Source organism: Tursiops truncatus, chromosome 19, assembly GCF_011762595.2.
Source record: "Tursiops truncatus isolate mTurTru1 chromosome 19, mTurTru1.mat.Y, whole genome shotgun sequence".
Taxonomy (NCBI): Eukaryota; Metazoa; Chordata; class Mammalia; order Artiodactyla; family Delphinidae; genus Tursiops; species Tursiops truncatus.
This window is the reverse complement of record NC_047052.1, coordinates 43,514,579-43,531,356: the sequence shown is the minus strand read 5'-3', so window position 1 is coordinate 43,531,356 and position 16,778 is coordinate 43,514,579. Positions and strand designations below refer to the sequence as shown.

The following is a 16,778-nucleotide window of genomic DNA, read 5'->3' as shown; positions in this document are numbered from 1 at the left end:
GAGAAAGGGATGGGTGTAGCTATAAAGAGATAATAGGAGGGAGTCTTGTGGTGATGGTACTATCTATTTCGATTGTTGGAATGGTGATACAAGGCTATATGTGATAAAACTACACAGAGCTATACATACGCACAGAAACACACATACAAATAAGTGTGTATATAAGTAGTGAAATCTGAGTAACTTCTATGGATTATACCAATGTCAATTTTTCAGTATGATATTGTACTATAGTTGTGTAAGATGTTAACACTGGGAGAGGCTGGAGGAAGGGTACATGGAACTTCCCTGGACATTTCTTTGCAACCTCCTGTGAATCTATAACTATTTCAAGGTAAAAGACTTTTAAAAAGAAATCACCACACCATACATGCAAAAGGAAAGGCCTGGCCAGGTATCAAAAATTAGTAAAAAGAATAACATCTTACATGAAAGCAAAACATTTAGGAAAGTATATATCATTTTTCCATGTTTCACCTCTGTATTAGTTTCTTAGAGTCAATGTAACATTGTACCACAAACTAGGTAGCTTAAAACAACAGAAATATACTCTTTTCATAGCTCTGGAGTACTATGAGTTACAGACATCATCAAAGACCTCTAATTCAGCGGTCCCCAAACTTCTTGGCACCAGAGACTGATTTTGTGGAAGACAATTTTTCCCCGGGGGCGGTGGGGGATGGTTCAGGCAGTAATGCAAGCAATGGGGAGCGGCAGATGAAGCTTTGCTCACTCTCCCGCTGCTCACCTCCTGCTGTGCAGCCTGGTTCCTAACAGGCCGTGGACCAGTACCGGTCCATCAAAAGATGCAATCAACAGAGCTCAACCCCCGCAGCCCAGGGGTTGGGGATCCCTGTTCTAACTTGTGGAATGAACCTGCTCTTAGCCTTCAGGACCCTATACTTTCCTAGGGTCCTACTCCTTCCTTTCTAATCATCCCTCTACCATCTCCATCTCCTCAATGTAGTCATTTGCTTTAATTTTCACAATTTCTAATCAATTAATTTTTCCTAAATATTTTATTAGAAAATATATTCATATGTTCTCGATCCACTACTAGATTAAAAATGTCTTTATAACATTTAAAAAATGTATTCTCATCACCTAGCAAAGCAACTTGTATGAATTTTTTTTAAAAATTAATACTCTGGGCTTCCCTGGTGGCGCAGTGGTTGAGAGCCTGCCTGCCCATGCAGGGCACACAGGTTCGTGCCCCGGTCCGGGAAGATCCCACACGCCGCAGAGCGGCTGGGCCCGTGAGCCATGGCCGCTGAGCCTGTGCGTCCAGAGCCCGTGCTCCTCAACAGGAGGTAGTGAGAGGCCTGCGTACCGCAAAAAAAAAAAAAAAAAAAAATTAACACTCTGTTGACTGCATCTTTTTTTTTTTTTTTTTTTGCGGTACTCGGGCCTCTCACTGTTGTGGCCTCTCCGGCTGCGGAGCACAGGCTCCGGACGCGCAGGCTCAGCGGCCATGGCTCAGGAGCCCAGCCGCTCCGCAGCATGTGGGATCTTCCCAGACTGGGGCACGAACCCGTGTCCCCTGCAGGTGGACTCTCAACCACTGCGCCACCAGGGAAGCCCTGATTGCATCTTTTGATGAACAGAAGTTTTTAAAGTTTGATGTACTCCTATTTGTCTATTTTTGCTGTGCCTTGGTATCATAGCCCAGAAATTACTGCCAAATCCAATGTCATGAAGTTTTTCCCCTATATTTTCTTCTAGGCATCTTATAGTTTTGGGTCTTAGATTTAGTTCTTTGATCCACTTTGAGTTAATTTTTGTATATGGCATAAGGAATTTTATTCCTTTGCATGTGGGTATCCAGTTTCCCCAACACCATTTGTTAAGAGTACAGTCCTTTCCCCCATAGAATGGTCTTGGCACTCTTATCTAAAATCATTTTGTCATATATCTGAGGGTTTATTTCTAGACTCTCTATTCTATTCCACTCATCTATATGTCTGTCTTTATGCCAGTACCACATTGTTTGATTACTGTAACACTGCAATAAGTTTTGAATTCAGATTTTCCCTAATTATTCAGTCTAATACAACCTTACATTAACCTTATAACCTTAATATAACCAACATTCTTACCAGTTGGCCTACTCCTCACAACAACTTTCTGCTTCCTGATTATAGCTCACTCACCTGGGAACTGTTCTCCTATCACTTCCCTCATAACCATCCAGGGCTCCTTCCCTTGCTCCAATGAGGAGATCACAGCTGGCTTAGAAATAGAAAGTCCTGGTTATAAGAAAAGAAATGGAGATGAGGTGGAAATGAATGTATTCAAATACTGTGTTTCAGAATTTATTTTAAAAAACCTATAGGATAAGATGGTACTCGATAAGGTCTAGAGAAGAAAGAAAAGTGAAATTCTCATATACAGGTAAACTCAGGATCATAAGAAACAAAACAAACAAATAGATGGTAAAATGCTATTTAAGTTATATAAGCTTTCACTCCTTATTTTCCTTTGAGAAAAAAAGGAATTTCCTGAAATACTTATTCTCAGATACTTTTCCATGTTAAAGGTAAAGTTCTTAGAATGTAACTTCCAAATGCAAATTGTTTACATTTGTTGCAGTAAATAGAACAGTGTTCATTTGAGCTGTAAATGTCTCAGTCCATTACTACACTAATTGGGAAGGCTAAAGAGCTTTGCACCCAGGACCCATGTGCTTAGTTTTATCTACACTAGTGCATCTGCACATTTAGCACAGTGCGAGTGAAACAAAAGACAAAGCCTGGTTTCTTTGACTATGCTATGCTTTAATGGTACAGAATTTCAATTCTGCTCCTTAATTTTCAAGGAAGAAAGTCAATTATAAGAAAGGACCAGAGTAAGATGTGAGGATAGAGAAAATGAAGGTGCAACTCCACTGGGCTGTGCTCATTTCTACACAAAGAGAAAATCCATCTAGTTATTTGAAAGGTAGCCCTAAAATTCATAGTGGAGAAAGCAGAAATTCCAAGAAACAGATTCTGAATTATTAGAGGCAGATAACTTTACCCAGTGAAACCAAGTTGCTATAGTTCTCCAACATCACATCTTTGTACAAATTCCGCTGTGCAGGGTTCAGGCATTCCCATTCCTCCTGAGAGACATCTATAGCCACATCTTTGAACATCACCAACCCCTAAAATGACAAATCACAGTACTGTTTTTGAAATTATAAGAAACATTTTTCAAAAGGAAGAAGCACTGCTAAAAGAAGGCACTGCAGGAAAGGGATGGTACAGTGAGTATATAGGCTAAGGCTGGAAGCTTGTATGGGTCAAAAATAAATTTAGTGAGACTAAAGCAGAGTGCCCACATACTCTTAAACAATTCAATTTCTGCACACACATCCTCTAGCATAGGGTGGAAAACTTCTGTTAATCACTCATCTAGAAATTTAGAAAATAAATAGAGGTTCCCAACTAAGTTAAATAGTTGTAAATTTTTCCAAAATATCTTATGAAAGTCTCCAACTTCAGAAAAAGGACCTGATGATTTTTCTTCCTCATTATGACTAAGCATTTTTACTTTTAATGCAAATTCTTTAGTAAACACCCAGTGCAGACTATATTTTCCAAAGATGGACAGAGCACATCTCCCTTTCATAACCTTGATATGCCCACTCACTAGCAGGCCAGTAGCAGCGTTCAGCCCTGCAGCAAACCATGTCAGGAACTGGTCCCATCCACCAGCATGCCGACACCAGATATGGGACCCTCAGCCCCACAACCACCCACTCCAGAACCTGGCTCCACCCACCAGTGGACCCCACTGCCAGCAGTCTCGTGATCCAGCTCTGCCAACCAGTGCCCATCAGCCTCTGCATAAGACAGGGCCTGGCAGACAACTGGACCAGGAGCCAGCCACACCAACCAGACTGCCCACAGTAGTCAGCCCACCACAACAGAAGGACCCACGCAGCCCAAATATGGGGCACCCCTAGACTATATAGCTCTAGTGTGCAGAGGGGAGAGTGCTGCTGGGACACAGAGGACGTCTCCTACAAAAGGCCACTTCTCCAAGGTTGGGAAAGGTAACCAATCTATCAGAAACACAGAAATAAAAACAGCCAACTGGGCAAAATGAGGTGACAGAGAAACATCTTCCAAATGAAGGAATAAGATAAAACCCCAGAAGAGGAACTAAGTGAAGTGGAGATAGGCAATCTACCCTATAGAGAGTTCAAGGTAACGATTGTAAAGATGTTCAAAGAATTCAGGAGAAGATTGGATAAACAGTGATAAGCAATAAGTTACATACAAGGGAACTCCCATAAGGCTATCAGCTGACTTTTCAGCAGAAACTCTGCAGTCCAGAAGGGAGTGGCATGATATATTTAAAGTGATGAAAGGAAAAATCTTAACCAAGAGTACTCTACCTGGCAAGGCTTTCATTCAGTTTGATGGAGAGATTAAAAGCTTTACAAACAAAAGCTAAAAGAGTTCGGCACCACCAAACCAGCTTTACAAGAAATGTTTCTCCAAGTGAAAAAGAAAAGGCCACAACTAGAAACATGAAAATTACAGAAGGAAAAATCTCATCTGTAAAGGCAAATATACAGTAAAGGTAGTAAATTAGCCATGAAGCTAGTAGGAAGGTTAAAAGACAAAAGTAGGAAAATAATCTATATCTGCATTAAGTAGTTAAGGGATATATATGCAAAACAAAAAGATGTAAAATATGATAAAAACAGGAAAAGTTGGGGAGGGTGCAAAATATGCAGAGTTGTTAAAATGCATTTGAACTTGAGAGATGAGTAACCTAAAATAATGAGAGAAAGAGAGAGAGAAATGGAGGAAGAAAGAAAGACTGCTATGTACAGTGTGGGGAATATAGTAGATAACTCTGTAATATTCTTCTATGGTGACATACCATAACTAGACTTATCATGGTGATCATTTTGAAATGTATAAAAATATGAAGTCACTATATTGTGTAACAGAAGCTAACAGTGATGTTAGGTCAGTTATACTTCAAAAACAAACAAATTCATAGAGAAAGAGATCAGATTTGCAGTTAACAGAGGCAGGGGGTGGGGAGGGGGATTGGATAAAGGTGGTTAAAAGATACAAACTTCCAGTTATAAGATAAATAAGTACTAGGGATGTAATGTACAACATGATAAATATAATTAGCACTGCTGAACGTTATTTATGAAAGTTGTTGAGAGTGAATCCTAAGAGTTCCCACAAGAAAAAGAATTTTTTTCTATTTCTTTATTTTTGTATCTACATGAGATGAAGGATTTTACTAACTATTGTGATAATCATTTCATGATGTATGTATGTCAAATCATTATGTTGTACACCTTAAACAGTGCTGTATGTAAATTATATCTCAATAAAACTGGAAGAAAAAATGCTGAAAGAAAGCTGTCAGGCTATAATTCTATTTCCAATTAAAATCCCTCAAAATGAAGGTGAAATAAAGCTTGGAGTTTTATTTTTGCTACTGTTGGGTTTTGTTGTTGTTGTTGTTTTTGCAGTATGCGGGCCTTTCACTGTTGTGGCCTCTCCCGTTGAGGAGCACAGGCTCCGGACGCGCAGGCTCAGCAGCCATGGCTCACAGGCCTAGCTGCTCCGCAGTATGTGGGATCTTCCCGGACGGGGGCACGAACCCGTGTCCCTTGCATCGGCAGGCAGACGCTCAACCACTGCGCCACCAGGGAAGCCCGGTTTGTTTTTTTGAGAGTAACAAACGTTGCTACAAAAAATGTTAAAGGAAGTTTTTCAAGGTGGAAAAAATTTATACTAAGTAAAACCTTCTATCCACAGAGAAATGAAGAGTGCCAGAAATGATAAATTCGGAGGTAAATAAGAAAGATATTGTTTTCATCTCATAATTTCTTTAAAAGATAATTGACCATTTAAAGAAAAAAAAAAAACTGGGAATTCCCTGGTTGCCTAGTGGTTAGGATTCTGGGCTTTCACTGCCATGGCCCAGGTTCAATTCCTGGTCAGGGAACTGAGATCCTATAAGCTGAGTGGCACACCACACCCCCACAAAAAAAAGCAAGAAAGAAAAAAAGAAAAAAAGCATGTGTAGTTTAAAAGTATTTAGAAATAAAATATATGATAGCAGTAGTAAAAATGATGGGAAGGGGAAATGGAAATATCCAGTTTTAAGATTTTTGAGTTATGTATGAAGTTGTATAAAATTATTGGAAGATCTAGTAAGATTTTTTTGTTTTTAAAATCACATTGGAAATCTTAGAACAACCCCCAAAACAATAAACAAAACAAAACAAAAATGGTACAGCTAATAATCCTATAATGGAGATAAATGGAATACAAAAAAATACAGGATCAGTCCAAGAGAAGGCAGGAAAATAGGGGAAAAAAAAAAGGAAGAAAGGATAGATGATAAGATGATAGATTAAAACATAATCATTACATTTAATTTACATGGTCTATCTAGAAGTCAGCAAAACTTTTCTGAATAGGGTCAGGTAGTAAATATTTTAGGCTCTGTGGATCACATATAGTCCCTATAACATATTCTTTTTTCTTTACTTATTTATAACCCTTCTGAAATGCAAAACCATTCTTAGGTTGAGGGCCAGAGGAAAACAGGTTGTGGGCTGGATTTAGCCAGCATGCCATAGCTTGCTAAACCCTGTGTAGACACTTGAAGGCAGCGACTGTCAGACTGGGTAAAAAAGTAGAACCAAAGTATATGCTGTTATATGAGATACACTTAAAATAGGTTAAAATAAAAGGATGGGGCTTCCCTGGTGGCACAGTGGTTGAGAGTCCGCCTGCCGATGCAGGGGACACGGGTTCGTGCCCCGGTCCGGGAGGACCCCACATGCCATGGAGCGGCTGGGCCCATGAGCCATGGGCACTGGGGCTGCGCGTCCAGAGCCTGTGCTCTGCAACGGAAGAGGCCACAGCAGTGAGAGGCCCGCGTACCGCAAAAAATTAAAATTAAAATTAAAAAAAATAAAAGGATGGAAAAAAGATATGCCATGAAGAAAACGGTAAAAGAAAGCTGAATCAGTTATGTTAATAAAGAGAACAGAATTCAAGACAAAGAATATTACCAAAAGGAACATTTCATGATCAAGGGGTCAATTTGTCAAGAGGATATAGCAATCCTAAATATGTATGCACCTAATAACACAGCTTCAATACCATAAAGCAAAAACTGACAGAACTGTAACAGATCTACCATTGTATCTGGAACTTTCAACTGTCCTCTCTCAGTAATTGATAGACCAAGTGACAAAAAAAAATTAGTAAAGATATAGAAATGTTGATCACCACTACAAACATTTGACCTAACTGATAAACACTCTACCCAACAGTATAATGCCCTTTTTTTTTAATTGCACATTGAGCATTCACCAAATTGTCCACATTTTGGACCATAAGACAAATCTCAATAAATTTAAAAGGATAGAAATTACAGAGTATGTTCCTCGACCATCACAGAATTAAATTAAAAATGAACTATCAGAAAGATCTGGAAAAGCTCCCAAATATTTGGAAGTTAAAGAGCACTCTTCTAAATAACCCACGGGTGAAAGAAGAAAGGGAATTTTAAGCTAGAAAAATAAGAGAAAATTAAATCTAAAATATACAGAACAAAGGAAAGAATAAATAAGATCAGTAATCAGTGAAACAGCAAGGGCAAACTAGAGAGAAAAACCAGTAAAACTAAAAGCTGGTTCTTCGAAAAGACCAATAAAATTGACAGGCTGCTAGTATACTGATCAAGAAAAGAAGACATAAATTATCAATATCAGGAATTTAAAAGTGTGCATTACTGTAGATCTGACAGGCATTAAAATGATAATAAGGGAATATTATGAACAACTTTCTGCCAATAAATTTGACATCTAAGTTGAAATAAACTAATTCCCTGAAAGGCACAAATTACTAAACTAATTCAAGAAAAAAAAAAAAAACCAAAGCCCTTTATCTATTAAAGAAATTAAAGTCTCCCCATGAAGAAAACTCTAAACTCAGATGGTGTATTAGTTTTCTACTGATGCTGCACGTATCACCACAAATGCAGTAGCTTAAAACAACAAATTTATGATCTGTTGGTTAGAAGTCCAACAAGGGTTTTACTAGACTAAATCAAGGTGTTGGCAGGGCTGTGCACCTTTCTGGTAGCTCTAGGAAAGAGTCCATTTCCTCACCTTTTCTAGCTTCTAGAGGTTACTTATGTTCCTTGGCTCATGGCCCACTTCCTCTATCTTCAAAGCCAGTAATGTTGCATTTTTTTAACCGAAGTATGCATATTCCATACGCACATCCTCTTTGGGTTATCTTCAGATAACCCAAGATAATCTCCCCATCTCAAAAGCATTAATTTGGGGGACTTCCCTGGTGGCACAGTGGTTAAGAATCCACCTGCCGGATTCAATGCTGGACACAGGTTCAATCCCTGGTCCAGGAAGATCCCACATGCCGCAGAACAGCTAAGCCCGTGTGCCACAACTACTGAACCTGTGCTCTAGAGCCCGCAAGCCACAACTACTGAGCCCACATGCCACAACTACTGAAGCCTGTGTACCTAGAGCCTGTGCTCTGCAACAAGAGAAGCCACCGCAGTGAGCAGCCCGTGCACCGCAACGAAGAGCAGCCACCGCTCACTTGCTGCAACTAGAGAAAGCCTGCATGCAGCAACGAAGACCCAACACAGCCAAAAATAAATAGATAAATAAATAAATTTATTTTTTAAAGCATTAATTTAATCATATTTGCAAAGTCTCTTTTGCCACGTAAGGTAACCTATTCACAGGTTCTAGGATTAGCACGTAGACAGTTTCTTTTTGAGGGGGGCTCATTATTCTGCCTACCACAGATGCTTTTTGCTGGTGAGCTCTATCAGACAATTAAGGAATAAATAATACTAATTCTATAAAAAAAACTCTTCCAGAAAATAGAGGAGGAGGATGCAAGTCCTGACTTATCTTATAAATAAAGGAGGAATAAAGACATTTTCACATAAAGAAAGCTGAGAGGATTTGTCACTAGAAGATACAAACTACAGGAAATGCTAAGGAAATGTCTTCAGGCCAAAAAGAAATGATATCAAACAGAAATTCAGATCTCAAGAAGAGAGAGCAATTGAAAATGGTGTATATGTGAATAAATAAAATGGATTTGCAAAGAATCAAATACAGTATTTTTTTCAAGAGTCTATTGAATTTCCTTTGTTTCTGTGGATTTTCCCCTTTTCATTTTGTATATTTGTGCTTTCTCCCTTTTCATTCATGATTCAAAGGTTAGTGATTTAACTTATTGATTTATCTTATTAGTTATAATTTTTTCCTGTTTTGTAACACATGTAATTTTTATCTTTGTAAATCCCTTCCAGATTTCTTTCTACTTATTTTTAACTTACAAATTTTCATTATTTTTTGTTAGAAGCATTTAAATCTATGACTTTTCCCTTAGAGTCCTGCTTTAACTAAATTCCATGGGTTCCAATATGTAGTGCTATCACTGACATGAGAAATTTTTCACTTTTTAGATTATATTTCTTCTTTGATTCAGCAGTTACTAAGACAGATTTTATAAACTTCTGGTAAGAATAACAATTTTTCTGATTCTGTAATTAAATTCTAGTTGTATTTCACTGTGTTCAGAGAATACTGTCTACCATTTGTACTTTTTGGGCTTTACTACAGCCTAATATTTTGTCATTTTCTTCTGAATGGTCCATGGATACCTAAAAAATGCATATTCACTACTATTAGCATTTCATGTATATCAATAAGATAGATTTGATGGAGTATGTGATTTAGTACTTCAATATCCTTAACTAAATTTTGTCCACTTGTCTTGACTTTGACTAAGACGGTTAACTAATATCCCCTACTGCTGGCAAGTATCTATTTCTTCTTCTATCTGCTTTTCTATTTGTTTTAGGAAAGTTGCTGCTGTAATATTTTATATGTAGGTAATTCATAAGTATTTTAGCTTCACTTTGAAATTTACACTTTAGAATTATGTAGTGTCCTTCTTTGCCATGTTTTTTAAAAAAATATATTTATTTATTTATTTTCAACTGTGTCAGGTCTTAGTTGCAGCACGTGGGATCTTTCCTTGCAGCGGATGGGCTCCAGAGTGCATGGGCTCTGTAGTTGTGGTGTGCAGGCTGCAGAGAGCATGGGCTCTGTAGTTGCAGCACACGAGCTCTCTAGTTGTGGCATGGGCTTAGTTGCCCCACAGCATGTGGGATCTTAGTTCCCCAACCAGGGATGGAACGCGCATCCCCTGCATTGGAAGACGGATTCTTAACCACTGGACCACCAGGGAAGTCCCTCTTTGCCATGTTTAATTGTGTGATGTGGCCTAAAGTTTAGTATGTTTTCCTTTAGTTTTCATTTGCCTGGTATAATTTGTCCATCCTTTTATTAAACCTTCTGAATCACTGAATCACTTAAGCATCTGATGCAGAGAGTTGAATTTTTCTTTGTGACTCAATCTGAAAGACTTTTTCTCTTAATAGGTATGTTAAAACTCATATCCAGGGACTTCCCTGGTGGTGCAGTGGTTAAGAATCCGCCTGCCAATGAAGGGGACATGGGTTTGAGCCCTGGTCTGGGAAGATCCCACATGCCATGGAGCAACTAAGCCCATGAGCCACAACTACTGAGCCTGCACTCTAGAGCCCATGAGCCACAACTGCTGAGCTCACGTGCCACAACTACTGAAGCCCACGTGCCTAGAGCCCATGTTCCACAACAAGAGAAGCCACTGCAGTGAGAAGCCCGTGCACTGCAATGGAGACTAGCGCCACTTGCTGCAACTAGAGAAAGCCTGAGTGCAGCAACAAAGACCCAACGCACCCAAAAATTAAAATTAAAACAAAACAAACAAACAAAGAGAACTCATATACAGTCACTGATTGATAAGACATATATTTGCTCTTTCGTCTTAGTTTTACCATACAATTATTTTGTTCACTACATATACACAGTCATCCCTTGGTATCCACAGGGGATTAGTTCCAGGACCCCCGCAGATACCAAAAGCTGCAGATGCTCAAGTCCCATGTAAAATGGCATAGTATTTGCGTATAACCTACACACATCCTCCCACATGCTTTAACTCATCTCTAGATTACTTATAATACCTAATATAATGGAAATGCTATGTAAATAGTTGCTTGCATGAAGCAAATTCAAGTTTTGCTTTATGGAACTTTCTGGAATTTTTTTTCCTGAAGATTTTCAATCTACAGTTGGTTGAATCCATAGATGTGGGACCCACAGATATGGAGAGTTGACCATATATATATATATATAATGTATATACATACATACATATGCACATATATATGTGTGTCTTAAGTCTTGTACTATATAAGCTGATTATTTACTTTCTGTCTCTTTCATTACAAGTCAAGTTCCACAAGGAATGATTTGTATGTGTCTGATTTTTACCCCCCACTGATTTATTCCTAGTTCTCTAAAAGAATGCCTATCACATAGTAGATATTCAATAAATATTTGTTAAATCAGTTCATCAAACCAAAGTTCTGACAAGAAGAACATCAATATTTCCCTCAAAAGGATACTATTTCTGTTCTTTCCTTATTCTGGCAGAAGACTCAGCATATGGGAAATAAGTAATGATTTACTGAATGAGTATATAAACTGGTTAGAGAGATGAGTAAAAAAGGAAGATCCTATATTTTTGGCACAATCACTTACTCACTCACTGGCAAGTTACTGTGTGATATTCAGTTAGGTAACAATATCAGGATGCAGAATGCAAATATTCACATGACCTATAGGAAAAAAAGAGGACTACTTCAATGAGGAACAAGAAAACAACAACTTACATGGGCCATGGCTTTTTTTTTAGAATTCAATGTATTTATTAGTTGTCTTCTTAGTTCCACTTTAGAAGAAATTCACAGTCCAAAGAAAGTGTTGCTGAATGAGAGGGGTTTAAAAATAAACAAAAACAAACATGAGATGATCTTGCCTCTGAGCTCCCAATGTGCTAACTTAGAATGACATTTCCCCCACTTCACATCTCTTACTCCCAGACCCCATACACACATACATAAAAGATCAGAGAAAAGATGAACCAATCCCAACCTTACTCAAAGCAAGGAGGGAATCCAGCTATGGATTCAAGAAAGACTGGGCCCAGGCTCTTTAGCAGGAGTGATCTAGAGAGGCAAATCAGTGTCCCAACACTATGATAAAATCAAGCCAACTGGCCTGCTCAGACCTACCCTGACCAGATTCTCACTGAATTAAGAGGAAAAAGAAAAGGAAATGGACCTTATGAAAAGGTCAGGGAAAGAGAAAATGACTCAAAAGATGTAACAGATCTTTGGTTATATCTAACATTCTTGTGTAACAGGAACTTCAAAAATAGACACTAAAGCAACACTGAAAAGAAGAAATAGAACAAAGATGTCCGGAGCAAAATAAATACTTGAGTCTGAAGTACCGGTGAGAATTTAAAAAACCACATCCTGGAAAATCTTCTGAAATTCATCCCTAAATACAGGCAAAAAAGACCTAAATATCTTTTAATAAGGAAATACAAAACAATGTGTATTGTGTTCTAATCTTTGGGGAAAAAATACTCATGAACATAAGCATATATGTATGTACACAGAGGGTGAAAACATTTGCAATAAAATGTTCAGAGTGGTTGAAGAATTATAGATAACTTTTACTTTAAATGAAGTAACATAACAAAGGAATTTTGAAGGTTAATGTGAAAATTTCAGGTAAGATGCAGCACCTAATCATCTTAGACACTGTTTTTGGATGTGCAACAGTGCCATTCTTTCCTCCAATTAGAGGTGTTTCTAAGGGGAATGGCAGAAGTAGTGAGGTAGAGAAAAATTATGAGATACTAGGTTTTTCTGGAAGCTCAAATTTTGTGTGACCTTGAGTGTGGTGTGGAGTAGATGTTGTCTGTGACCATGAAGACTATGTTTCTCTGATTCTTGGTGATGTGTGTGAGCTCTTCAGATAACTGTGGAGGACACCGACTAAGTGGGCATACGGTTAGTTGTTTGTTGTTGTTTCCTTTCTTTTTCTTTTTTTTTTTTTTTTACTATATAAGTCACTTTGAGGTTGTATGATGATGATAAACACGGGGGGGATGGTGGGATTATGTGGCTTTGGCTTTATGACGTGTGTATGAATCTATAGGTGCCTACTGGAATGTCTTCCTAACTACCTGATTACGGTGAGCCTGGGTTTAAATGTTTGTGTAAATGTGCTTTTCTTTATATAAGTAAATGGGGCTTACACAAATAGTCACCCGCAATCATGATCATAAACACATACAAACTCCATTTACACACATGGCCAATGCACAAAATTACAACGGTCACAAAAGCACGAATCCAGTTGCTGTCACAACAAACAGCCAAATACCCTTAGTCATGAGACTGATTTCCGTCACGCACGCACAGACTAACCTACTCTCCCTAGGTCTGCTCCCGCACTAAGAGGCCTAACACTCCAGACACTCCTCTTGCCCGGTCCTGGGGCTACAGGATTCCTCACCTTCAGCATCCTCAGGAGGAGCTCTGGTCCAAGTTCTGATTGGACTTCCCGGCGAAGCCGCACGCCGAGCCCTGCCTACTCTACCCGTAAAGGGAAGCCCTCAACTGCCTCTGCGGCCGACCATTCAACCGACGTTCTGACCGGAAGTAGCTTTGGAAAGCCGCGTCCTCTGGGAAACTTAGTCCTAGAGGAAGGAGCCCGGGAGGCTAAAGAGGTAGGTCTTCCGCCCGACTTCCGGCCGCACCTGCGCTGTTTCACTCGGGCTTGGAGTGACGACACAACCACCCAGTTTGCGTGGCTCACACCTGGGTTTGGGGGTCTGAATTCGGAACCTCAGATTTCTCTGAGGACGGATTTCAAACCTGACACGGTGGCTGTCCCGACCCTCCCAATGTGCACGTTCGCGGGCTTAAGAGAACTGTTGTCTGGTGCGGAGAGATCCAACCTCTGGATGGTTCTCTCCGCGGTTGCGATGCGAGATGTATTCTGTGAGTCCGTTACGTATGCGGGGGTGCGTCTCATCGAGAGGCAGATGATTATGTGACACCGACTGTGAGGGTGTCATGCGTGAGGAAATCTGTATGTGAAAGTGGATGTGCTACATATTCGTGTAGGTTCAAGCAGTGAGCTCGGCCACGTGCAGTGATTGTGAGGTGGCATAATGTGATGTGACTTACCTGTGAGTGGTGCTTTGAGACCGTGTGATTGATTACGCATGCTTGCGGGTGGCGTGGCTGGCTATGCTGGCAGTGACCTCACAACGTTCTGTGGAAGGCTGTCTGAGCTGGGTCCACCTATGACTACTGGGAGGGTTTAGGTGTGGCGAGTGTCCGCGGGTTAATTTCACCAGCGAAGGGAGGAAGCTGGTCTGTTGTAACTAGGAGGGACCCAGTGGATGAATCACAGATCCTTGGGGCAGGCGAGCTGGTCCTGGGCCGTTCGTGGGGGGGGGGGGGGGTGTGAGGTGACATTGTGTGTCTAAGTGTGTGTGACAGGCTGGAATTAATCCAGAGGGGTGGAAACTAGTACGATTATCTGCGATAAGGAACACATCTATGGTAAAGCTTTTTAATCTTGCTGAGGCCAGAAGCTCCATCTCTTAAGTGTGAGGAGATATAGTATCTGTGAGAACATGTGGTTTGTGACTGTACCTTAGATGGTTTGCACTTGAGCCTATCACTGGGAGGGGTGTTGAGTGAAATATATAAAGTATGTGAAAGTGGTTTGTGACTGTACCCAAGTCTCTGCATATGGCAGTAAAAGGGCTGGTGATTATAACGTTGTGACTTTGATGTTTTGAGTATGATTGAGTGGGAGGTCATGCAAGAGATTTGGTAGAGGTGTTTTTGTGTGTGTTAGAATGCAATTTATGCAAGTTAAGATCTGGATGGAAGACAGTGTGTGGTTGTGATCTGAATTTAGAAACTGTGAGAGACTGCAATATTATGTGTGTGAGATTGAGCAGAGGTGATACCTACTCTGAACCTCACATATCTCTAAAAAGATAATAATGGCTAAGCTTCCTGAAGCATCAGAGTTACTTGAAAATTTAAATTTCCAATGGAAATTCTTTTAAATCTAAGAAGAGTTAAAACATGACTTTAAAAATATAAAATAATTTATTGTGATGAAGAATACAAAATGACCATGAAAGGTTTTTTAGTTGGTTTGTTTTTTAATTTCTGTTATGTGGTTACTGGGAGTATGGTTGATATTCTTTGGTGGAAGTGAAATAGATGGGAAGTCTACTAAATTCTTAACTTGATCTGTATAAGTGGAAGAGTTCTAAGTCAAGAGAACAAAAGCTTAACTTGAATAATAAAAACAGAGAGTCATGGCCGCTCAATTCCCAGACTTGACCCAGTGTGCAAACTTAGAACCCCTTTAATGAGAGACGCTGCTCCATTGCCAAAAATGTATACTGTTAATTTTTCCCCTAAGCTTTCCCAAAAGAACCTACAGGCTTTACCAGGATAACTGTATGTTGAGGAAAAGGAAATAATCAGACCTTTCAGGGATTACTGGACGATGGCTCTGAATTGACACTAATTTCAGGAGACCCAAAACATCATTGTTGTCCACCAGTCAGAGTAGGCGTTTATGGAAATCAGGTGATCAATGAAGTTTTAGCTCAAGTCCATCTCACAGTGGACCCTGAACCCATCCTGTGGTTTTTCCCCCAAGTTCTGGAATGGATAATTGAGATAGACATACTCAGGAACTGTAAGAATCCCCTCACTGGCTTTCTGCCCTGTTGAGTGAGGGCTATTATGGTGGGAAAGGACAAATGGACGACACTAGAATTGCCTCTACCTAGAAAAATAGTAAACCAAAAGAAACACTGCATTGCAGAGATTAGTGCCACTATTAAGGGCTTGAAAGATGCAAGGGTGGTGATTCCCACCACATCCACATTAAACTTGCTTATTTGGCCTATGCAGAAGACAGATGGATACTGGAGAATGACAATGGATTATCATAAGCTAAACCAGGTAGTGAATCCAATTGTAGCCGCTGTACCAAATGCGGTTTCATTCCTTGAGGGAATTAGCACATTCCCTGGTACCTGGTATGCAACCATTGATCTGGCAAATTTTTTTCCTCTCCATCCCTGTTAATAAAGACAACCAGAAGCAGTTTGCTTTCAGCAGGCAAGGCCAGCATTACATCTTCAGTGTTCTACCTCAGGGCTATATCAACTCTCCAACCCTATGTCGTAATTTAGTTCATAGGGATCTCGATTACCTTTCCCTTCCACAAGATGTCACGCTGGTCCATTTCATTGACGGCAATATGCTGATTGGACCTAGTAGCAAGAAGTGGCAACTACTCCAGACTTACTGGTAAGACATTTATTTGTGTGTCAGAGGGTAGAAAATAAATCCAACAAAAACTCAGGGGCCTTCTACCTCAGTGAAATTCCTAGGGACCCAGTGGTGTGGGGCATGTCAGATACCCCTTCTAAGGTGAAGAAGGATAAGTTGTTCTTATCCTTATCTGGCCCCTCCCATAACCAAAAAAAGAGGCGCAAAGCCTAGGAAGCCTCTGGATTTTGGAGGCAACATATTCCTCATTTGGATGTGTTACTTCCATCCCTTTACTGAGTGACCTGAAAAGTTGCTAGTTTTGAGTAGGTCCCAGAACAAGAGAAGGCTCTGTGACTCTGCAACAGGTCCAGACTACTGTGCAAGTTGCTTTGCCATTTGGGCCATATACCCCAGCAGACCCAATGGTGCTTGAGGTATCAGTAGCAGATAGGGATGCTGTCTGG

The 16,778-nt window shown here is 39.9% G+C and overlaps 1 protein-coding gene across 3 annotated transcripts in view; it reads right to left on the bottom strand.

The window, feature by feature from the left end:
• The window catches only part of LOC101324695 (zinc finger protein 529), a 149,742-nt gene extending 135,880 nt beyond the window's left edge, over positions 1 to 13,862 (bottom strand). Inside the window, exons 1-4 of one of the 3 annotated variants that reach the window (XM_019941178.3) lie at positions 13,508 to 13,862; positions 11,809 to 11,902; positions 3,016 to 3,142; positions 2,151 to 2,246 (exon numbers count right to left, since the gene is read on the bottom strand). In XM_019941178.3, the coding sequence (XP_019796737.1) occupies positions 2,151 to 2,246; positions 3,016 to 3,142; positions 11,809 to 11,817 (232 nt within the window). In that variant the 5' untranslated portion in view covers positions 11,818 to 11,902; positions 13,508 to 13,862. The remainder of the gene's footprint in view (positions 1 to 2,150; positions 2,247 to 3,015; positions 3,143 to 11,808; positions 11,903 to 13,507) is intronic. The other 2 variants (XM_073796516.1, XM_073796494.1) reach the window with 2 other exon arrangements.
• Positions 13,863 to 16,778: the final 2,916 nt, after the last annotated feature.